At 38.9% G+C, this 24,325-nt stretch overlaps 1 protein-coding gene across 5 annotated transcripts in view; it reads left to right on the top strand.

Moving 5' to 3' along the window:
* The window catches only part of Amph (amphiphysin), a 243,566-nt gene that overhangs the window by 183,306 nt on the left and 35,935 nt on the right, over positions 1-24,325 (top strand). For 4 of the 5 annotated variants that reach the window (XM_039096041.2, NM_022217.2, XM_039096042.2 and 1 more), the window contains 7 exons: positions 5,806-5,881; positions 6,460-6,542; positions 8,682-8,820; positions 9,976-10,104; positions 18,762-18,878; positions 21,522-21,545; positions 23,345-23,368. In XM_039096041.2, the coding sequence (XP_038951969.1) occupies positions 5,806-5,881; positions 6,460-6,542; positions 8,682-8,820; positions 9,976-10,104; positions 18,762-18,878; positions 21,522-21,545; positions 23,345-23,368 (592 nt within the window). Of the gene's footprint in view, positions 1-5,805; positions 5,882-6,459; positions 6,543-8,681; positions 8,821-9,975; positions 10,105-18,761; positions 18,879-21,521; positions 21,546-23,344; positions 23,369-23,580; positions 24,076-24,325 lie in introns of all 5 variants that reach the window. The other variant, XM_063276719.1, reaches the window with a different exon arrangement.

Raw genomic sequence — 24,325 nt, 5'->3', positions numbered from 1 at the left:
GGGCATGGGGAATCATGCCACAGACATAGCAGATAGAATAAGGGAAATATTGGAAAATAACTCTTGTCACCTTCAGAAGACAGCATTGTCAGTGGCAGGTTGGTGTGGGTATTTAGCCAGAGAATGTGTAAAATGAATGGTGAAGATGTTGATAGGACTAGTCAGACAGGGCTAAGGGCTGGATTACATGATTCTGGCTTGAAATGGTCGGTACCCAGTAGATTCTGTTGCCTGAAATACGGAAATAATGATCTAATGTGCAGGGTGAGAGAGTTTGGTGTATCTGGTTATAAATGCAGTGTCTTCATCAAAGTCTTCCTCCTCTGAAGGCTTAGAGATCTATGTGGAATAGGAGCCATATGGATTGTAAAAGCCAGAGGTGATGGGTGACTGAAAGAAAACAGTGTCTTCCAGACACAACAGGACTGATGCACATATGAACTCACAGAGCCTATGGTAGCATGCATAGGATCTGCAAGCACTCAGGACAGATGACATCCCAGCCCTGAGAAGGGGCAGGGGACATGAGCTCCTGCCCCTAATCAAGAAGCAACTGATATTGCCTAGCAATGAAAAAAAAAGTAGTTTTCTCCAATGGAGTCCCACTGGGTATATATAACATTTAAGGCCAGGCCTCAGGCCCGGGAGTAGTTGGGAAACAAAACAAACTCAATGCATTTTGTAGACTTTTTATCTCATTTTGTTTTGTTTCGACATTTTTTTCTTATTGGTCTTATGATTATTTATTTTGATTTCTGTTTTTGTGGTTTTGTGGAGGTTTTATTTTTTTCTGATAATGAGAAATGTTTATTATTGTTTTTCAGTATATTAAAACAAACTATAAAGCCATATGTATATTATGACAGTTCAAGTCACCAAGTTTATGTCATGAATATATATGTGTGTGTTAGAAAAGTACATGTATGTATATAATAAAATACATAATGATGTATTTATATACCATATATATGCATTATATATATGTACCTAACTTTTTTGCCGGTCTGAAACTACATACACTAATATGTATTCAATGATTACTCTTTAGTTGTTGAAGGGTGTAACTTGGGAGTGTGTACATTTAATTATATATATCAGTATGTATATACATACATATGTGTATATGTATATATATATATATATATATATATATTCTTTAATCTTCTTTTCCAGTCCTATTGTTATCCCCCTCCAAGTTCACCCATTGACATTTCTTCATTCCATTTCTCTTCCTCTTCCATCTTCAAGAAGATGTCCCACCCACTAGGCCACCCCACTCCCTGGGGCCTCAAGTCTCTAGAGGGTTAGGTGCAGCTTCTCTCACTGAGGCCAGTCCTCTACTGTATATGTGTAGGGGGCCTCATACCAGTTAGTGTATGCTTCTTGGCTGGTGGCTCAGTGTCTGAGAGATCTCAGGGCTCCAGGTTAGTTGAGACTGCTGGTCTTCCTATGGGGTCTCCCTCCTCCTTGACTTCTTCCAGCCTTAGCCTAATTCAACCACAGGTGTCCCGAGCTTCTGTCTATTGGTTGGGTGTAAGTGTCTGTGTCTGATGTGTTCAGCTGCTTGTTGGGCCTGTTGGAGGACAGCCATGCTAAATTCCTGTCTATAAGCACACCATACCATAGTGTCAGGTCTTGTAGACTCTTCCTGAGACCTCCTTTCTCTGGAACTCCTTTCCCTAAGCTTCTTCTCCATTTTTGTGTTTGCTTGTTTTAAAAATGAAACAAAAAAGAGAGAGGAAAGAACAAGCATGGGCAAGCATGGTGGTGGGGAAGATTTCAGAGGCACTAGGGTAGGAGAAAACATGATTAAAATATATTGTATAAAAAAATGAATTTAAAAAGTTTACAAAAGCCCAGAAAGTCATCAGTCTTACACAAGTCTTAAAGGTAGGGTATAGGTGCTTGCAAATGAAGTAATAGGGATTTTTCATGGGATAAGTTAGATGTGAGACAGTGGGTTGCTCCAATTCCCAGATGAAGCCATGAGAGTGATCAAGAAGCAGGATCTGGCACAGATGTGGAAGAACAGGGATTAACAAGATGCTTGGGCCTTGGGATGCGTACTTGCTGTTTAGATAGATCACCATAGGAGTGTAGAGTTCTGTTATGTTCCTGTTAGGACTGAGTGTGTGAAGGTAACAGCGTATATGTGGGCTTGCATATTTCTCAGAACAAAATATGTCTCAGTGATACCCACCTAGTGATGGTGATGTCATCAAAACTGCTGGCTTAAAAAAAGGTTCTTGACAGCAAATCAGAAGGAGTCCTGTTGAGTCCTGAAGTGGTAAAGTCTCAAAATCCTTTATTGATGAAGAACTTGTGAAATGAGCCTTCTAAGAAATATCAGCGCCCAGAGCCTCACACTTTGTACATATATATTTCACTAATTTTCACATTAGTGTTTTATAAGTCAAGGCCCATTGGAGTGAACCCTCCCAATGGCTTTTTCATTTATCTATTTATCCTGTACTTACTCACATAATAATCACTGTGTGTCTTCTGTGTACTAGGTTACGTATCCAGGGCCAAGAATGCAGTTGTGAACAAGTCAAAGGCCCTTTTGGAAACAGTCCCTGATTTTTTTTTTTTATTGTAGAAAACTTCTATAGGATAAGTTGTATCACCACTACGTCCATTTTTTTCTCTAAATTAAGACATGCTACTTAATTTTTAAATTCTAAAATGAAAGAAAATATTATGAAGGCAAACATGCTTATTTAGCTATTGAAATATATTGTTTCTTTCTAGAACTGCCCCAATTATCTCTAGATAAAAACTGATATAACAGATGATGTGACAGAGAAACAAAAATTAATCATGGAAATGTAGTGTCTTAGTTGCTATTACTTCAATACAATACCATGACAAAGGCAACTTAAGGAAAAAGGGTTTATTTGGCTTGCACGTCCACAATACAGTCCAATGTGGCAATGAAGTTAGTGTCATGAGCTTGAGGGAGCTGGTCACGTTACACCCACAGCCTGTAGAAGTCAGCAACAGCTATGTGCATGCAAGTACTCTGCTTAGTCCGACTCTCACACATTTCAGGATTCTCTGCTTAGGGCATATGTCACTCCCACTGGGTAGGTCATCTCAACTCAATTAACATAATCAAAATAACCTCCTGTAGTCATACCCAGAGGCACATCTCCCAGCTGCTTCTAACATCTATAAAGTAGTGGTGAGGCCTTGTCACCAGAGGAAGAATGTCATCAGGATGGTCTATAAGAGCATAAGGCCTCACCTTACAGCCAGTTTCTCTGCTTCGTGTTTGCTATTTAAGATGTGGTCTTGCAGATTCCTTCCACTGCTGCCGTACTGTCTCCAACATTATGGCTTCTTATCACTCTGGAATTGTAGGCCAAATAAACTGATGCTTGCCCTCGTCATGGTGTTCTATCAAAGCAAAAGACAAGTAAACGAAGCTCTCACTAGTCAACTTTAATGACCTCTGTACTCATCAAGTCAATTCTGGCCCATCCTTCTGGCCAGCCTGTGTGTGTCCTCTCAAGCAAATGTTTGTGGCTGGGTTCTTTTAGCTGTTTGTGCCCCACATCCATTTGTTTCTTTTTTTATATTTAACTGTGGCATCTTTGCATTCATATTCGGTTCTATACTTTGCTTTTATAATTCCATTTAATTATAATGGTGCAAATGCTCATTAATTAAGTCCCTGACCTTAGCTTTTACTATTTCCCAATGACACTATGCCAGAGTTTTTATTACTGTATTCCTATATGCAAAAGTACATATACATGTGTAAATACATATATTTTTGCCCTGTATCTGTGGATAATCAGTTCCCAGATCGCCTAAGGGAAGCAAAACCTTATGTAAAATAAAGTGACATTGTATTTGTGTATCACTTCCTTACATCATGTTATGAACTTTCACTCATCTCTAAATTATGTAGAAGACCTAATGCCATGACAACATTATGCAGATAGCTGTTTTGTTAGAAACTGCAAAGAGTAAGATGGTGAGAGAACCCTGTCTCCAGTGCAGATGCCCTTTGTTTTCTGATGGTTTAACCCATGGACGGTTAAGGTACAGTGTACAGAGCCATGGATGTAAAGAACCATCTGCATTCATGCATATGTGAAATATATGTTTTGAAATCAGTTACAATAAAAATAGGTGAAATCAGGGTCACCTGGTGTCTGGGTAGAGGAAATAGAATGTAATGTAGCAAGGATTTAAGGTACAAGGTAAACCACAGAAAAACAGTGCCTTATTTATGGGGCAGATTTACCATTTAATTATCACTTCATTTCAGAATTCTTACATTTGGCTCCAAGTTTTTTCTAATTTAGTTAAAATTCAAAAACACCTAATTAAAGCAGAACTTGCTGACAGGGAAATAGAAGTCGTGGTTAAAATTTTTTTGTGAAGTAGTCTATGATATTTTTAAATAACATTTCTCTTTTTTGGGGTTTAAAAATTGATTTTCTCTACCTGTGAACTGCATGACCCTAGACAGTTTATCCCATTTACTTTTTCTTTTTTTTTTCTTTTCTTTTTTATTTTTTTCTCCATCTTTATTAATTTGGGTATTTCTTATTTACATTTCAATTGTTATTACCTTTCCTGGTTTCCAGGCAAACATCCCCCTAACCCATCCCCCTCCCCTTTTATATGGTTGTTCCCCTCCCCATCCTCTCCCCATTACCTCCCTCCCCGCAACAATCACATTCACTGGGGGTTCAGTCTTAGCAGGACCAAGGGCTTCCCCTTCCAGTGGTGCCCTTACTAGGCTATTCATTGCTAACTATGCAGTTGGAGTCCAGGGTCAGTCCATGTATAGTCTTTGGGTAGTGGCTTAGTCCCTGGAAGCTCTGGTTGGTTGGCATTGTTGTTCATATGGGGTTTCAAGCCCCTTCAAGCTCTTTCAGTCCTTTCTCTAATTTCTTCGGCGGGGGTCCCGTTCTCAGTTGAGTGGTTTGCTGCTGGCATTGGCCTATGTATTTGCCATATTCTGGCTGTGTCTCTCAGGAGAGATCTACATCCAGTTCCTGTCAGCCTGCACTTCTTTGCTTCATCCATCTTATCTAGTTTGGTGGTTGTATATGTATGGGCCACATGTGGGGCAGGCTATGAATGGGCGCCATTTACTTTTTCTAGTAAATGAGGTTCACCGTCCCAGGGGATTTTTGTAAGCATCAAATGAAGAAACATATAAAAGCAACTCTCTGGCTCCTGGATCCACTAACATTGGTGTTTTCTCCGTTCACTCTCATTGGAATTCTATGCACTGGAAGGCTTAGCTTAAGCAACAGAAGATCAGAAGTTTTCTGTCATCCAAGACCTTACTTCGTTTTGTTTTGTTTTGTTTTGTTTTTTTTCCCTGGGAGTTCAGATCTAGTTGAATAATCAGGATTCTTCAGTTATTTTTGAGAATGCCACTGAAACAATAAAATGAATTGAAGTAGTTGTTACCCAACTAAATGAAAAGAATTAAGTAAAATAATGTCCAGATACTCTTTATGTGGAGAAAGAATTTATCCTGGCTAAATCTCGGTTTGGCTTTTGTGCTTACTCTTAGGGAACTGTGATAAAGACAGACAGAATTTGCTACATGTCCCAGTACCCTTCCCATAGCTTCCCCTTATAAATGTGTTTGAGATGTTGCCAATGAGCAGCTCGTGTGCTGACCAGTGGAGAAAAGTCAGGTTTACTCTAGGATGCTGTTGAATTCAATATTTTTCAAAGTTTTATATTAGGAACATAGTCTTAATTTGGTTCAGGGCCATTAAAAGCTACTTTTGCTAACAGCTCCCTCTTTTATTTGTTTCCCCTTGGTAGACGAGTTGGGTTTTATGTCAATACTTTCAAAAACGTCTCTAGCCTTGAGGCCAAGTTTCACAAGGAAATCGCAGTGGTGAGTAATGGTGACTGTTGCTCTTATGGAAAGTAATGCAAAGGGCATTGCATAGAATTGCCAACTAGCCTTACCCTTACACGGATGTTGTAGCGATACTGTGTTACTACTCTCTGAACTATTTGCACTGGTTTTGAAGATTTTATTACAGCCCCACTATTTTATTTCCTCCTCTGTTAGCTGAAAAGTTGGAATTTTAAATGATGTTCTAAATTAGTATATATATAAACCTGGTCTCAAATTATTTAGATAAGCAGCAGTAATGGTGTTCTCTATTACCTTAGTTCACCAGGACAGTCATAGGACTATTTGTTAATAGATTTAAGATAATCACCTTATCATTTCTGCTTCATGTCCTATTGAATACATGTCTGATTGATCCAGCAAGTAGCACATTCTTTTCACTGTATAAAGTTATTTCAACTTAGGTGTAGATTTTAAATGTGGTATGTGGAATTTCAAGACCAATCTAATTCCCAGAAGAGTTGTAGCTTCTCACTAAACAAGTTCATTCATGGGGAGGAAAACATGGGTGGCCACCAGAATATCCTGTGTTTAACAGGCTTCTGTCTTCTTAGCTTTGCCACAAGCTTTATGAAGTGATGACGAAACTTGGTGATCAGCACGCTGACAAGGCCTTCAGCATTCAAGGAGCTCCCAGGTACGCCACTGGTCCTCTGAGCTGCATGTGCAAGTGATATCCTATGTATTGAACGTTCTAGAGCCTGGAGACCACATTGTACTATTCTAGTCACCTTATAAAAATCTAAAAGGAGCCCTTCCACCTAGACAGTGATCCCAAACTTGGGTTTTTGGCTCTTACATTTACTTCTTGCCTTCATTCACATCAAGATGCTACTGGTCACAGCAGAAGTGAGTAGCTGCTTCTGATGAACATGGAACCAGAGAGCAACAGTTGGGATAGTCATCATTTCTCCTTGTTACTTCATCTGCAATAGAGAAAACCCCTCCAGCTTTGTGCTCATTGTTCACTACTAAAGAAAGGAAAAGAGTGGAAGAGATCTCGCCGCCCACCCTCTCTCTACCTCTGCTTTGCCATTTGCCCTGCAACATGGCTTTGTTAGTGTTCCATGGCATGTTGTTATGAATGGGCCAGTCAGAGACTGAGGGCCCAGTGGCACAGCTGAGCTGTATACCTTGGTTTGACTGCATGCTTACTTTCTCCAATGATTTTATCTTACCTAACAAACCTTGAGCAGTCAGAAGCCCCAGGTTTCAGTTACATACCTTTAAGGTCAATTTGCTTTGTTTTTCTTATTCAAGTCCAATAACCTTTGGAATTAAAGAACCCGTTTAAATATCTATAGAAAAAGTAGGGTCCAATGGAATAAAATTATTCCTAAGGTGATGGTCAGTTCTGAGACTCTATACTTGTAGTTTTTAATGCCAATCATTATAAACACTTATAGGAATGTATGTACAGACTCATCCATTGACATATGCAGTTTCCAACCTTTCTCCATGTTAGCGTCTGATGATGACTGTTTTGATCATGGACTTCTCTTTAGAGTACCTACCTATAACTACAGCCTCTGCTATAGCTGCCAGGGAAGCCAGAGTGTCTTTTCTCTCCAGGGGAAAGGTGTGACCTAAAGTAATCTAAGAAAAGAAGAGAATTAAGGCTCCAACATTGTTTTTTTACATTGTTGAGCTAAGAATAAGAGAATAATAAGAATATTCAAATTACCTTTTGGATGTTATGAAACTAAGGCATGTTAAGAGTGGCTTGACATGGAAATGAAGTCAACAGAAGCATTTGCAAATAACAGTTTCATTATCAGTTAAAGCAAGAAGTCGGGTTACAGCCACTTGACAAGTGTCTCTTATTTTTATTCCTTTTCAAAAACATTCTCTGCAGAGCGAGGTGGTGAGTTAGCTCTGAAGGCAGTCTTTAGAATAGAGTATAGATTGGGCTGTTTCTAGTCAGAGGTCATGATTGCTGGCTAAGAGCCGCAATCATGTAGAGTGTCTTTAAAAGAATGTGGCTCCCTTAGCTCCTGAATGTGTAGATCATGCTGCTGCGTCTGTACTCTTATTTAGGTCACAGACTCTGCTCCGTCTGCTGTTGTCTTTAGATGTTCTTAGAGAGTAGGATGTGCCATCTGAGTCATCATGTTAAGCTGTTCCCAAGCATCTGGCAAGGTGCCTAGAACATGATGGCTTCTTAGGAAGTTGTAGAATCTCACCTGTCATGTGGTCTGCTGGTGCCCTGAAGGTGTCTGAGTTAGTCATTGTTTCATAAAGTACACAAAGAAGTATTTTGTAACTCTCTAAACATAATTCAAAAGGCACTCCTGAAAAAGATTTATGAACTCTCTCCCAAGTTGCCTTTGAAATTAAAAGTCACAGCTTTCTGGGTAACTATCTATGATTGTGGGGTGACATGACTCTGTTGTAGAGCAGAAGTGAAGCTGGTTTTCTTACTATGCCTTATGTTGGGATGTGGAGCTGATTTGGCATGTGGCGAGAACAAGATTTTATACTAAGATATAAATGCAACTGTCGTAAAGCACTGCAGTTTTTCTTTGTTTTTAACCTATTTACACCTCATTATTTACATATCTAAAACCAAGCATGGTTGACCGTGGTTCACAGGGAGCAATCAATAGTGACAGTTTCCAACATCCATTACTACTTCTAACAGCTAGAAATAACCTGGAAGTGGGGGATGAAATAACAGTGACATTAAGCTTCAGGATTTCTCTTGGGTAAAGAATATTGGGTTTTAAGAATCCTGCTTCTCAGAAGGCTTCTTGCTCAACCCTCTGTGTCTATCCAGTGATTCGGGTCCTCTTCGCATTGCAAAGACACCATCACCCCCAGAGGAGGCTTCACCCCTCCCCAGCCCAACGGCTAGTCCCAACCACACATTAGCACCTGCATCTCCTGCCCCAGTGCGACCCAGATCACCTTCACAGGTATGATGTGTGCATCAGGGCCATGGAAGAATTCATGGGGAAGTGACTTTCTTTGGGATTCTCTTGTTAAGCATTATAAGCATTATAGAAAGTTTCTATGACAAGACTAAGGCATGATACAGTGATATTATTATTGCCATTGTCTGCTTTTTTTATTTGATTTTTGTGTTTCCTCTTATTCTCAGTTTTTTTATTCTTTTGGGTGTTCTAGCCCCATCCCCACCTTCTTGGCCTGGACTATACTCATCTTTACCTTCACTTGTTCCTGGACTCCTGCCATTCAGAGGCTGAAGGAGTCTGTTCAGTGATGGAGTACTTGCTGGGTTGGCCCATGCTCTGAGCAGCTATTAGCTTTGAAAAGGAAAAACCCTATCTACAAAACTCCATTCATTCTACATTCCTCCTGAACTGAATCTTCTTTTCAGTGCTCCATTGGAGTCAATGACCACCTGGAACTGGGGTATTGGGAGACATCTCATCCCCCAAATTGTGTTACACATGAGTGGCCACTCAGTGAAAGCCAAGTAATGACCAGGCAAAATGAACTAAAGAGAAGATCCCACCACTCTTGATTTCCCTGCATTGTGTGAACATAATATTTCTGTAGCTACATTTAACATTCATGGTCCAGTATAAGCTTTATGAATATGGCTGAAGCTGCAACATTGTAAGAAGATAAGTGTAGTAGATTCTAATGTTTAAAATTCCTGAGTGGAAAGAGAAGTGGGAACTGTCTTTTGTTGACCTCATTGACTCATTTGGGGAAAACAAATGAAGAAGAAAACAAAACAAAACAAAACAAAAAACCCATCTGGCTTGATTTTTGTTTTGAAATTCCATTTGTTTTCTTATGAGAGAAATCAATGGTAGATGAGCTGAGAGAAAGAATGGCTTCCGGGTGAGATCATAGGTCTTGCAGTTTGGGGCGTTGCTTAAATTAAGATGTATGGACTCTCATCAAGTGACCTGACTTCTTCCAATTAGACCAGTGCCTGTCAGTGTTTGGAGAGGCACCCAAGGGGACAGCATTCTTGACTTGAATCGAGTAGGCTTACACCTTTGTATAGATTAGTTTCAGTTAGATGTCTGTTTGCATAGCTGTGCTCATCTGACACTTCCTCAAAGGCTACTATGTTTGTATTTAATGCTTCCCAGACAAGGAAAGGGCCTCCTGTCCCACCTCTGCCTAAAGTCACCCCAACAAAGGAACTACAGCAGGAGAACATCATCAATTTCTTTGAGGACAACTTTGTACCAGAAATCAATGTGACAACACCTTCCCAGGTGAGTGCTCAGGACAGCTGAATGACCATCAAAGTGCCATGGTGGACAGGACTCTCAGGTCAGCTGTAGATATCAGAGCCATTAATAAAATTTTATTACTTGTGCTTGTTTCATTGCTTTGTAATCAAATGATTATTAAATGTAAGGTGTATAGGATTTGAAAATTCTAATATTTATTGAATATATATACATATATGTGAAAGTATGTTGAAAAATATACAATGAAGAAGAGTTGCTGTCATCCTACCACTGTGACAAAACCTTGCATGCACTCTGGCCTATTTTCTTTCAATTTTTCTACCACGTCCTTGAGGATTTGTCAGTTTCACATTTTAAAATTCAAGTTGTGTGGTTATGCAGTCTTAATGTAGTAACTTCAGTTCATTGGTCATTTTTATGTCACAATATTATCGTAACTAAAGCACTGGACATTACTATCATACCAACTGGATATACTAACCCCTGACTCTTGACTAAATTTCAATTTCCAGATTTTATCAGCCTGCACCTTTTCTACTAGCCAGAGTCATTTCCTAGTTTTATTTCTACATTAACATTTGCACTGAGGATATTTTAGGATGGCTTGTCCTTGTTCAGTTGCTTTAACCTGTGTCCACCAATAGCATCCTCTCAGTTAATCCTAAGTGGGAACTTTAGACCTCTAGAAGCCTGTGTACTTAGCTGAGGACACCCTGCCTAGGAGATGAGACTACTTAAGTGGCACACAGAGTAGTTCCGAAGTAAAGATGAGGTCCAGAAGTGTTCTTTCTTTTTAAGTGTTTTTATTTCAAGTTTTCTGGCTCAGTTACAAGGACCCTCATGGTGGGGAGAGGGAGAATCAAGGTACTTTTGAAAATTACAGATGCCAGGAGAGTCTGTAAGTACTTCTGGGAGCCTTAACTCACCCTACTACTGTTGAATGCTAGAGACAGAAAACAGTTGGCTAGAGGAAGGGAACAAGGTAGAAACCTCATAGTTTACAGGTAGAGCTGCTACCTGAGTTATGTACCATTTCTGTAGGATCTCATGGAACCGCTCTACTGGGGCGTAACTGATGGATTATGTGCCATGTTTGTTAGTCTGTCAGCTGAATTTGAAATTAGTACCCACCAGAGATGTTCTTTGTCATTTAATCTGCTTTCTTTTAATTTTAAGGAGAGAAAGAAGAGGAATTCTGGTCTTGTTCATTTGGGGTGCGTGCGTGCGTGTGTGTTTGTGTGTGTGTGTGTGTGTGTGTGTGTGTGTGTGTGTGTGTGTTGTGTTGTGTTTTGTGTTTTTACCTGAGAAGTACCATGCCTCCAATAACTGGATCACAGAGTGTGAAATCCAATGCTTCTAATTCACCAAATGGTTCCTGGTTTCACACTAAGATGTGCAGAGAAGTGAAATGGGATTTATATTTTGGTTTGTCATTTTGGGGTTTTGAGTGGAGAAAAATCTAGTTTTATTTAAAATAGGCAGAACCTGTCTTCTCTGCAGTCCTTTAACAATTTCCTCAGTTGCTTGTTCTTCTGCAGCTGCAAGATTTTATGTCACTTAATGTATCTCCAGCAGTCCTTAGTCTTGGAACCTAATTCTGAGAACTACTACTTTGAACAGTTGGAAGTCTACATGGTTCAGATCAGTGATGGTGAACTGGCTGTCACAACGAATTAACAGCTTCTGTTTGTAGAGATGTCCAGCCAGTCCAAGGCTGTGTAATGATGGCCCATTTATAACTGTCCCGCTTAAAAGAGTCTGATTTCAAATGTTTCATATAAAATTTTTGGACATGTGTGTTAGGTGCTTATAATATTAGATGCATTGAACAGACTGTATATTAAGGCATAAGCTAATGGATTATAAAATCAGAATAATAATGTTTTGGGCAGTGCAAAGATAAATGGTTAAGAGAGGAAAGATACCAATTCTTGATGAGAAATGAGATAGTAATAGTTAAACTATTACTATTTCCAGAAAACTGGAAAACTGAGAATTATCTGAAAGGTTCCCCCTACATTACTGCAGAATGATCCTTTCCAGGTTGCCTTGGATTTTTGCTAAGTGAGTCATCCTACACTTAGAAGATCATTTATGGCCACAGTAGCTATTTTTATAATGCACTTAATGAGAAAGAAAAACACTTTTGTGTTAATCCTGGCCAGATGCTGCAAATGTAAGAAGCAAAATCTAACCTGTCTGATGGAAAAATCACCTCGCAGCAATGCTTTCACTGTTGTGTCCCTGGAACTGAAAACAGAAATCCACTAAGCTTGCAGAGCCCTCTAATGGCCAAACTTTAATTAGATATAGCCCAGAATTTTCTGTGGGAATGCTTTTTCATGCTCACAGGCACACCATGCATGGCATGTGAAAATACTTTTCCTGTTTTCCCAAAGTTTTGTTCACAAAAATAAAACTGCTAAAAGACAAGTTCATTTTTTCCAAATATTTTCTCCCAAGAACTTATAATCCTGTGCACAAATCCTTTACTGTGTTTTAATATTTGATTAATTCTTTGAGAATTTAATACTATATATTTTGATAATATTCACCTTTACCTAATTCCTCCAAGATCCACACCCTTCACTATCTACCTAAGTCATTGACACTGACGACAACTTCTCATTCTGTTTGTCCTTCGTGTTCTCCCCTCCTCCTCCTCCTCCTCCTCCTCCTCCTCCTCCTCCTCCTCCTCCTCCTCCTCCTCCTCCTCTTCCCTAATTAGACTCAATTTGTACTGTCCATATATTCTTAGGTGTGTATCCTTCCACTAAAGTGTGATTAATCTACCAAATATCATATCAATAAAGAAAACCAATACTCTCTGCAAAACTGAAGCTCAGTTACAGTCAGCGCCTCAAGTAATGTGTGTGACTTTGTACACACACCCTCCCTTCCATGTTCGTATCTTGTCTGGCTTGGACTCCTACAGGTTTTATGTATGTTGTCTAAACTACTGTCAGTTCATATGTGAAACTGCCCAGTTGTGTCCAGAAAACAGTTTCCTCGTAGTCTCCTACCACCACTGGCTCATATAATCTGTCTGTTCACCTCTTCCACAATGATCCCCATTGGAAAAAGGAGGTTGTGATATAGATGGCCTATTAGAGTTGAGCATTACACAGCTAATTTCTAATTCTGTATACTTTGGCTAGTTGTGAGTCTCCTATGTTAAATGCTATGTACAGATGTTTGTCTGATGAAAGCTGAGAGATGCCTCAGTTTGTAGACATAATGATGTCACCAGGACTTGGTGTAATCTACATCCATTTAGGAGAATAATAGTAGTAGCTTTCCTGTTGCCTCTCTGACCGTTCGTCCTCAGGCTCTTAGCCCAACAATGGTACCAGGAATGGGTTTTTAACTTGCCTTAAATCCAATCAAAAAGGGATTCTTTATGCCCATGATATTCATACTACTATAGTGGCAGTGGCCATGTCTTGATAAGCAGTTGTTACTATCGATTTCAGGGTTCACAGCTGCGTGGATTGGTAGTTACATTCTCCTCTGGTAGCATGTAGCACACATCAACAAAAGTCAAAACAAACAACAAATAGTAAGACAAAAAATGCCCCTGCTCACCCCTGCACACAAACACAAAACATGGAGTCTGTTTTGTGTTGCCCAACTACTTGTGAGCATAGGCCTTCCAATAGAGTTATTGATACAGCCAGTGACACTCCATTAGAGAAAACTCATTTTCTCTTTCCCAGCAGGCATCAATTATAGATAGCTTCTGTATTAGAGGTGATTTTTGCATCTCCCTTCTCCCAGTGATTTAAGTGCTTTAAATCATCCTGTGTATACTGTCACAGTGTCTGTGAGTTCACATATATATATGTTCTGTGGTGTCTAGAACATACTGCTTCCTTGTGACCATCTATGACAACTTCTGGCTTTTTCAATCTTTTACCTTCTCTTTCTCATAGTTAGATGCCTGAGCAATGAGGAGGGGTTAAATAATGACATTCTGTGTGATTGAGTGGGCCAAAGTCCCTTATTCTCTGTTCATTGCCCATTTGTGGGTCTGTGTTAGTTGTAATCACCACAGGAAAAGCATCTCTGATGAGAGTTGAGTGAGACACTTATCTATGGGTTTACCAGATATGTCATTAAGAGGCATTTAATTGTTTTCTTTTAACTGAATAATAGTAGTGTGTTTGTCCCGTAGGGCCCACGAACTATCTAGCCTCAGGTACTTAGGCACTTTAGGAGTATTAGGGTGGTTTTCATCTCGAGGAGTGTGCCTTAAGTCCAGCTTTTAAAAAGTGGTGGGTTACCTCCATATTTGTGTCATGACAATATTACACAAGTATCTGTGGCTATTTTCAACAGAATGACAATGTGCATTCCTAAAATACACTAATCTCATGCTGTGAAAATAGGCATTCAGGTGGAGGGGGTCATATGAGAAGAGTATCTCTATCGAGTTTCTCTTTGTAATAGCTCATGCTAGCATGCTCAAGGTTCTAAGAAGTGCTACAACAAAAAGCCCCAATTTATCTTTCCATAAGCTACCTTCTCTAATGGTTCCAGACCTTGTTCTTGATAAGTAGGTTCGGTGATATATTTTAAGAAATGAAGATTTAAATTATATATCCCTGGGAAACCATTCCATGCATGTAGTAAGATCTTAATACTTCATATCAAAAATAAAGTAATCACATAGATACACACAATATCTAGGTACACCCATATAGGATTCTAGCCCTCTCCCCCTCATTTATCTTCAGAAAATGGATTAAAGTGCTTTCTAATTTACCTTGAGAACATAATTTCAAATCCATCCTTCTCTGTCACCAGAGACTTTCTTCTGGATTCTTGGCCCAGAGCAAGTTTTTTGTTTTATTTTGTTTATTGTTTGTTTGTTTGTTTTGCTTCCCATACACAATGTTTACTTTCTTGAAATGGACATGTCAGTGATGTTCTGATATTAATCTTCATGGGATTATATCAGTTAAAGGTCATATTAGTCATAGGGAGCAATTTACTCAGCAGTCGCCTTCCCATAGGAAGACCTCATCAGACAATCAGTTTAGGTTGTCAATCCACTGGTCATCACAAAAGCTCATTCTAAGCAAAGCAGCCATCATCCATCTTCCTTGCCTTCTCTATCCCTGTTGACTTTCATACTTAGTCATAGCATGTTGAAGACCTTGCCTCAGTGCCATGATGCCGAGCTCAGAATGACTCTGTTCAACTGGCTTCCAAGGAAACAAAAACAAAATAACTAGGGAATCTGTTGTGTAGAATGTTGGGCTTATTGTGTGCTGTCTTGCCAGGACACTGCAGGCTTCCAAGTGTAGCAAATGTTAAAATAGGAGGAAGATGGTCAGTCAGTTTATAGATAAAAGGGGCCAGAGTTATGCTACTCTTTAAAATCTTTCTATAATAAATGTTGTGGGGAAAGCACTTGACAACATTATTTTTGAGTAAATTGCTCCATTATGAGATTGTGAATATTTAAATCCTGTCAGTGTACTGTAGTTAATGTCAGTGTTCAGGTTAACTACAGTCCATCTGCAACATACTCCTCACATGTTTCCAGTCTTAAATTACATTTCTCCAGCCACAACTTCCTCATATGTATTGATGAAATGCTACAACTTTGCTCATTGTTAGAAATTATCAACTATTTTCTTGTTTTTGCTATTTATATTCATAAAAAATTGTTCCTAATTGGCATTGCTCCTAGAAGCTTTATCTTCTGTCCCTTAAGCTTCCCATTTGACATCCTCTGGCTCATGAAAGAGTTCTAGAAGCATGCAAATACTTGAGATATAATAAACATCCTTAAAATGTGTTGAAAGAACAAAGAGGGAAAACAATCTCTAGAAGTAATACCAATCCCTTCACTGATCTGTCTCATTAAAATACTGTTATAATTCAACACTGTGTATGTACACATATGAAGTTATGAGGTCTAGTTTTGAAGTACATGTTTTGTATCTAAATGTACTGTTGCTGTAGCTGTAAATTCCAATATGCGCTACCTCATATTACTTTGAAGGCTTTACATGCTGAAAATGATATATAATTAACACAAAAAGAATGTAAAATTAAACAAAGTACAAGATAAAAATTAGGAAGTATAATTCCATTTCCAAGATGCAATATTTTAGCCATTGTATAATACATAGTATTCTCTTTAAATAGTGAAACAAAATATGGTTTTGAAAATTTAAATTTTTTAATTGAATATTTTACTACAAATATAAAACGATGATCTCATGTCAGTTTTACTTGATCCTATCGTGGTAAACAACAGGATGATTTCATTGTAAGGCTGTGTCATGCTAGATAACTCTTGCTACGGTGGTTCTTCATTGGTCAATATACTGTGTGTTAACATACACACATATTTAAAATGCACATATTTAAGGTGCATATTTAAAATGAACATACTACTAAGTTTTGACTTGTGTATACAGCTAAGAACCCACCAGTACAATGGATAAGAGCTGTTTTCCTGGTGTTGTCTAACTCTCCCATTATATTGGCTTTGAGGTCTGAATAACAAGTTTGCATCCAATGAAAGCAAAGAATTTGCTTTGTGTTACCTCTTTTTTTCTAATAAACGGCTATGTTGGAAACGTGATACTTTTGTAGGCAAACAGTTTCCCAAATTCTACATGGGGCACTGTTAGATTGTAAAGTATATATTTTATATTCCTTTCCACACATTTATATAACATATTCTGATGATACCCATCTACATTCCGTCTTCAACTCTTCCCTGACGCCTCCTACCACTTTCCCCTTCCAGGTACATGCCCCCTCTTTACAGAGAACATAATTATGATATTAAGATTTAAAGTTTTAAAAAACAAGTGTTTTGGAGAGAGCAATGTATATGTAATTTAAAACCTATTATGAGAAATAATTGTGCTGAAAAATAGAAAGCTAAAGACTAATATTGGAGCATATATATGCATATATATGACACAAGGAGAAGCAGTAGTGGCAATATTATATAAAATTATGGGAGAAAAATTGTCTAGCAAAAGAAACCGTACTAGGAGGGAATGATAGAATATGTTTGGAGTAAACATGGTCAAAGCATGATTGACTGAAAAAATTATTATGAAAACCTTCACTCCAAACAATGAAAATACATCATGAAAAAACATAGCCACAGGGACACATAGTGAAGTAAAATACATTTTTAAGTTTGTCTGATGGAAAATGCTTCCATTTAAAGATAGTGTACACCAATACAATAAAAATCTATCTCTAAATATTAAAAATAACCTAGTAAATATAAAGTTTGAACCTTGAATTATAAGAATGCATTATTCACTTGAAAAGCGAGACCACAGCCTGATAGATATGCTGCTTTCCTACACAACGAATGTGGAATGTTTAAGTATTGCCTTCCGCACCTTCTCAGCTGTTCTCACCTTTCTAGATTCTGAAGTTTGTTTCTTTGACCAGTAATAAAAAAATTTTCTGCCCTTCAAAATCTTTCTTCAAACACTTCAATTTTATATAGTGCACTACCCATTGATATAAACTTTCGATTTCTACATGACCAAATGTTTAAAAATGAAACATACCAAATATCAAAAACATGTTATTTGGATGTGTGTTACTGCCTTCATTCCTGTCACTGTGGTATAATTTATGGAGACCTTGTCTCAGCTCTGACCTTTACTTTGTAGCTTGAGCTCAGGTTAAACCAACTTCAATCCATGCTGTTTCCCTGTTTCCCATTATGACTGGTGCACAGATGTCAATGTTGAACACAGCCTTACAGTATCGTAATAGACTTCCATCCTGTCATAGTTGCTTACCTGCTTTACAAGTAAAGGTTGGAGGGGTCATGTTGTAGCAAATACTGACTGGCTCAGAACTCTCTGTTTTCTCCCCTTTTACTATTCTACACAAACGTGTGCATGCACACACACACACACACACACACACACACACACACACACAAACACAGAGTGGTGGAATGAATAATATAATAATTCAATCAAGAAATTGAGTCATAATTCCTGACGAAAAGCACCTTGACTTCAGAATGCATTTCAGTTTGTTGTTTGAGGGTCAATTCATCATGATATGGATGGAATGGTAGCAGGAATACAAGGTGTCTGGTCACATTGAGTCCACAGTGAGGAAGAAGTGAGAGGATAGGAAGGGAGTAGACTATGCAATATCAAAATTTCCTTGCAACACTTCTACATAAAATTTCTGTAATCTTCAAAAAAGAAAGTGCCAGGAGGTAGGGACCAGGTATTCACATACAAGTGCATTTGGATCACATTTCCTATTCAGTGCACTCACGGAGACCATCGGGAGGATGAGGGATGGACATGAGGTGGGCAGCAGCATGCATCAGTTCCTTCCTAGGTTTTAGCATCATAGACATACACTGCAGCAATGGTTATGCTACTGAGTTTAAATCTTAGTATCTTTTTTTTTGTTACTTTTGTAGTCATGTGGAATTTTTTAATCTGTTTAATTTTCTAATTAAAAGGGAGAATCTTTTTATCTGTGTGGCATTCCAATACTCCCCCTCAATGGGAAATGATGGGATGTCATCCAGGGCCATGAGTTATGTGTGGCTAGACTCTATCACTGCGTTGGATGAAGAGCTGACATGGCTTGGGCATCTCGGTGAGACATTCTACCTGGCTCTTTCCACAAATTCCATTCATCTGTTTTAACAGAATGAAGTCCTGGAGGTGAAGAAGGAGGAGACTTTGCTGGATTTGGACTTTGACCCTTTCAAACCTGATGTGACCCCAGCAGGTTCTGCTGCAGCGACCCACTCACCCATGTCTCAGGTATAGAGTGAGCTCAGGTGTTTAGGGATGATAAACATTAATGAGTGTGCGTAGTTAGTTAACAGGAGATCTCTGTGCCTTTCTGCTTTTCTGTTTGGTTGACAAATATTTCCTATTTGTAGGAAATATTTTACTCTTCTCCTTGCCATTACCTTTCTCTTGTCACAGAGCTGTTTCCCTCAGAACCATGTCTTTCGGAGTGGTTATCAGTGTCTCACTGGCACTCAAAGAGTGTGGCTTCTGATAACACGCCTTACAGCTTCCCTAAACAGTTCTTTTAGTTTCAAGTTTCCTACTCATTTCCTCATGTTTTAGAGGTCAAGGTTTATTTGGATAACTGCCAGACCACGCCCCACAGAAATGTACTTGCAGTCTGGATGGTTCTGAGCTTGAAGCTATACTAGTGTCCCCCTGCAGAGCAATGCTCTGGTGCTGACCACAGGTGGATGTGGAGTGCCTTGCTTCTTGTGCTTACTCTTGCTCATCTCTCCCTCACTCTCTCCCCGTTCTGGTAACCACTGTAATAAGATTCTCCTTAGGATCTGTTAGGATGCCTGCCTTGGGTGTGTACACCCGAGCATGTAGGGATGAGGCTTTTGGTGTGGTTAGTATATAATTGTTGCTTAAGTGGAAGAAAATCAACACAATATTGAGGAATGAAATGTGGTGGTATGTACCTGAAATCCCACTCATTACTCAGGGAGATGTAGGAGGAGGACAAAAAGTCAGCGACCCTCGGTTACAGAGCCTCAGAACAAAACACAAATCAGTACTGTTGACATTAGGTATGGGGGCAGGAGGTGCACTCACACTTAACTTTGAGAAAATCCAAGGCTATAGAATATAGTGCAAATTAGAACTAAAATTCAACTGGGTATTAAGAACTGACTTGAATTTCTAGTCCTGATGATGTGAATCATTATAGCTGACTCCTGAGGAGTGCACACTGCTCTGTGCAGACAGTTTTCTTGCTAGTCTGTGCTTTGCTAGGGTGATGTGCCTTCTGAAGGTCTGCTCTTTGTAAATGGGAGAAATACTAATTTAATTATCAAATGTAACTAACGTTATTGGTGCTTTGTAAATAAAGAGGATCTCTTAGTAGGCTGTCTCTAAACTCTCCTTGGAGATTCAGAATGTACACAAACCACAATTAGGACAGGCTATGTGTCCCTGTGACCCTGCCAAGGAGGAAGCAATTCTGGCTTTCTGGTGGCCCTAACAGACCGGTCCATTTTCTAAGGAGGAAGGCAGGTTGAAGGAGACTACATGAGTCTGTTGGGTTCGGAGATGCCCTTTCCCTTCCTTCTCAAAGCTACCTCCTTTACCTACCACTGGGTCCCATTTGTCAGCTGATATTCTAGGTGCCAGGGACCAGCTTATCTCATGATCTCTGCAGCGTCCACACAAGCATGCAGAGCCTTTCCTTTTCCCAAGGAGAGTTGAATCCAGTGTTAGCATTGCGTCCTCCGTTGGAGAAAGTGTTGCTGCTGTCTGCACCACACAGAGACTTGTATTATATTATACTTGTTTTTCACTATCTCTTCTTAGCAAGAGGCTATAGAGAGACCATTAGGATAGTCAAAAACACAGAAAATGCATTTCAGACACCGAGGCATCTGAAGATACAAATATGTGTGCTTTTTAAAGGAGCCGTTCTGTCCTATCTTCCCTGTTCTTCGATTGGTGATAAGCAAACAGATATCTAAGCTACATAGAGATGAAGTTAGAAGGCCAGAGAGAGTAAGGAATATCAGTCAGCACCACAGGACCTGGCTTTCTATGAGACAGCATCTGTAGAAGACAGCGGTAGCCTCTAGAAACTCATTTGAAATAAATGTCTTCCTAGTCTTCTGTTTACCTTTACTGAATCAAAACAAGTGGGTGAATGAGTCACTGAGGCAATGTGGCTTTAGCAGTAACTCTCAGTGTTGGGGAGAAAGGAAGGCTCTCTCACTGTCCTCACCCTCAGGGCAAGCTGCTCTAACCATCCAAAGTCCTCCATAGATCAGCGAGCCTTGTAATTAAAATATCAGTAAGTTCATGTCAGGCATGTTGTTAATAGACTTTGATGGGTACCTATTAATGTTCATGACTGCCAATTAATTTGCGTGTTCTCTAATCCAGCATATTGGAGAATGGCATTTTAAAGGCTCTATTTGCTATCAAAGTAGTCATAATACATGCTTTTGAGGTAGTAGAGAGAGGCAAGCACATTAGTTAACGATTGAGGTCTGTATTTTCTCAATGATATGATGATCCTAGTGCTAGAAAATATTCTTACTTTGATGGCATGTGTATTTGGATAACACACTCATCATACAGCACATTCAGGACCCAGCCAGCTTTTCTCAAGAGCCAAAGGCAGATTGGCTAGATTCCTGCAGTTATCACAGCATCTACATGTGGCTAAACTCAAATTAAGTAAAACTATATCAAATTTAAGTTTTGATTGTATTAGACTAGTACATTTCAAGTTCCCAATAGCCACATGTGACAAGTGTCCACCAAAATTGGTAACAGAAGTGGGGTGTTTCTATAAGCAAGAGTGGAGCCAGGGAAGAGTGCTGTTATCCCTAGCCTCTTTTTGTTTACCACTAACTGTGTGGACTTTCACTTAGAGTGTTTCTTTTTGTTTGCTTTCAGACATTGCCCTGGGACTTATGGACGGTAAGGCATCTGAGAACTAGTTCCACATATTTTAATCTATAAAAATTTGGAAACTTTAATATATTTTTTCACCTGTGAGGAAAAAGAAAACCCATCTATTTAATGATAATGTATTCCCCTAGAAAAAATACCTGAAAGTTTGGAACATTTCCCAAATCTGAAAAACGTAATAGAGAAATGTATGTCAGTGTCCCACATTGCTGAACTAATAGTGATCAAGACAATGGCATTGTGCTCTTTGTGTATTCCCATGGGGATTGAAGACCTAAAGAGCTGTCATAGTGGAAGGCATGCATGCATATGGTACTCTTAAACTGCATCAAAACACAGAGTATGGATCAAAAAATGAAAGGTAATGGGAACTTTAATATCATTATATTTAATTAATTTTTGGTAGAAACATATATAATTTGAGCTAGGTAGCTGTGGACTTGAGTTTAAACACTAATACTTATAATCTTGTAAATTTGATCAATTTCTAAAATTCTCTAAGACTCAGCTTTTCACATCTATAAAATAAAGGTAATGACATATACTTCAGAGGGTTGTTTAAGGATTTAGTGAAGTAGGTGCCTGGCATTTATCCTAGTATATAGTATGTATAAACAAATGGTAGCTATGATTATGGCGTTACTTTATAAAGCTGACCTGATGTGCAAGGTTGAATATTTTCAGAATTTAGACCTGGGAGAGAGAGAGAGATGAGTAGAGCTTGGTGGTATTCATCTGCATTGCAAAATTAGGAGACTGATGACACCCATGGAAAGCCCAGCATTCCTTGGGGCAGGGTCTAAGTCTTTAAAAACTTCCCTAGAGTTTATATTTCACGTTTTAGGATCCTTGAAACAGATCAAAAGCAAAACTAACAGTTTTGGTTGAAGCTATACATGACTAAGACATTTTTACACTGAATTCGTAATTTACACTTGATTAGTTTTATTTGTGTATTTATAAAAAGATGAGGATGGGTTGATACTCAGGGAATTAGAATTCTAACCTCAACTTTGTGTTACTTTTATTACTGATTATGGAAACAATATTAATCTTAGTTATCCCTGAATATTATACTTTAATTATAACTATAGCACGTTTTTACCTCTCTAAAAGTACTGAGATAAGGGCAAAGTTACCTTCTAGAAGGACCTTTTCAATGCTATAGAGGCCAGACTTCCTAGGAATAGTAATTCTAACAAAAATGCATGAAATATTAGCTTTCTGGGAATACTGTCCATGATTCGTAGTCCGATCTACTTTACACAGTACTTTTCTTGTGGGCAGAAATCAGCTTCTTGGTTGAGGGCAGACTGACAAGAGAATATTCAAGCTCATCAATGTCATTTTTACAAATTCATTCTCCATCCAGAATATTCCTCAAAGATAGAGCCTAGTGAAGAATGAGTTTGGGGAGATTTCGCTCTGATATTCTTATAGAACATGCAGCATGGAGTCATTTCTTGACCTCTGTGTTTGATAGCATCCTGGTGTTCTCAGATTCACATACTCATTTGGATAAGCATGTTCATTTCTTGGTTTCCTAAGGCAGAAATCGTGAGCTAGCCATGGCACATCCTCATTGATAGTGGAAAATGACATGGGCTCATTTGTGCCTCTTCCACAGGAAGCATTACATAATTTTCAGAACAAACCATTCCTATCACAAAATGAGTTGTAAAATGTAATTCCTGGACAGTAAAAGCCACAGCACTCTAAAGAATGCGGTCACTAGATAGTGTGAGACTTCAACATTGCCTGATGTGTCTTTTCATTTTTTATTCTTTCCTCTACTTCCCACCTTACAGACAAGCACTGATTTGGTACAACCGGTAAGTTAATTTTCATAACATTCTTTATTTTAAGGATATTTAATATCATTGTACGTGTAGTCTTTTTTGTTGAATGACTTTTCTCCCATGACATTGCTAGTCCTAGACTTGACTTTCTGCTTTTATTTAACTGGTACTACACTACTGAAGAGCTGTATGTTTCTCATCAAATATCTCATGGTCTGTTTCATTTTTCTCCCCTTTATTTAAAGACTGACTCTTCAAAAAGTCTTTCTATGTGTAACCTCATCATGGAGGAAACTCCTAACAGTGGTTTGGCTGAAGAGATTCAAAGATATGAAACTGATATAGGTGCATTTACTTGGGGCCCTCATGCTAGGACAGACAGTGTCAGGCAGGAGATGACGCCAAGTGAGTCTCGAGAAGACATTGCATGTCTCTCTGAAGCAGAGCGAGACATGAGATTATCCACTGGAATGCTTTCTTCTGCTGACTGTTCTACTCTAGCTGGTCAGGGTGAGGATTCCCCTCCAGCTAGAAATGAGCAGCTGTCCTCGGAACCTGTTCCCGGGGCTGGAGTTACTATTCCTACGTGCATGGAGACGGATCAGCCATATGCTTTACTTGACTCAGAGATACCAGCCATCGGAAAAGTTGACCTGCTCAAGGAAGGTCATGAAGAAGCTAAAATATCAGATGGAGAAATAAAACAGAAACAGAAGGTAGAAGATCTTATGTGGGGATGTGCGGAGGCATACCAAAGGGTAGACACTGGAGGTATTGATATCAAGGCAATAGAAGGTCCTGAGGGATTTGAGGAGAAAGTATGTGACAGTCTAGGAAATACAACACTAAATGATCTCAAAAACCTAGCAGAGCAAGGGGAGGAGACACTTGAAAGTAGTGAAGTAGAAAGTTGGGACGGTCTAAAGATGATATGTAAAGAAAAACTAAAAAGCTATGAAAATGACTTTGAGGAAGGTTATCTATTAGAAA

This window comes from Rattus norvegicus, chromosome 17, assembly GCF_036323735.1.
Source record: "Rattus norvegicus strain BN/NHsdMcwi chromosome 17, GRCr8, whole genome shotgun sequence".
NCBI classification, from domain to species: domain Eukaryota; kingdom Metazoa; phylum Chordata; class Mammalia; order Rodentia; family Muridae; genus Rattus; species Rattus norvegicus.
The sequence above is the reverse complement of the archived record's forward strand: the minus strand, read 5'-3'. Positions and strand labels throughout refer to the sequence as shown.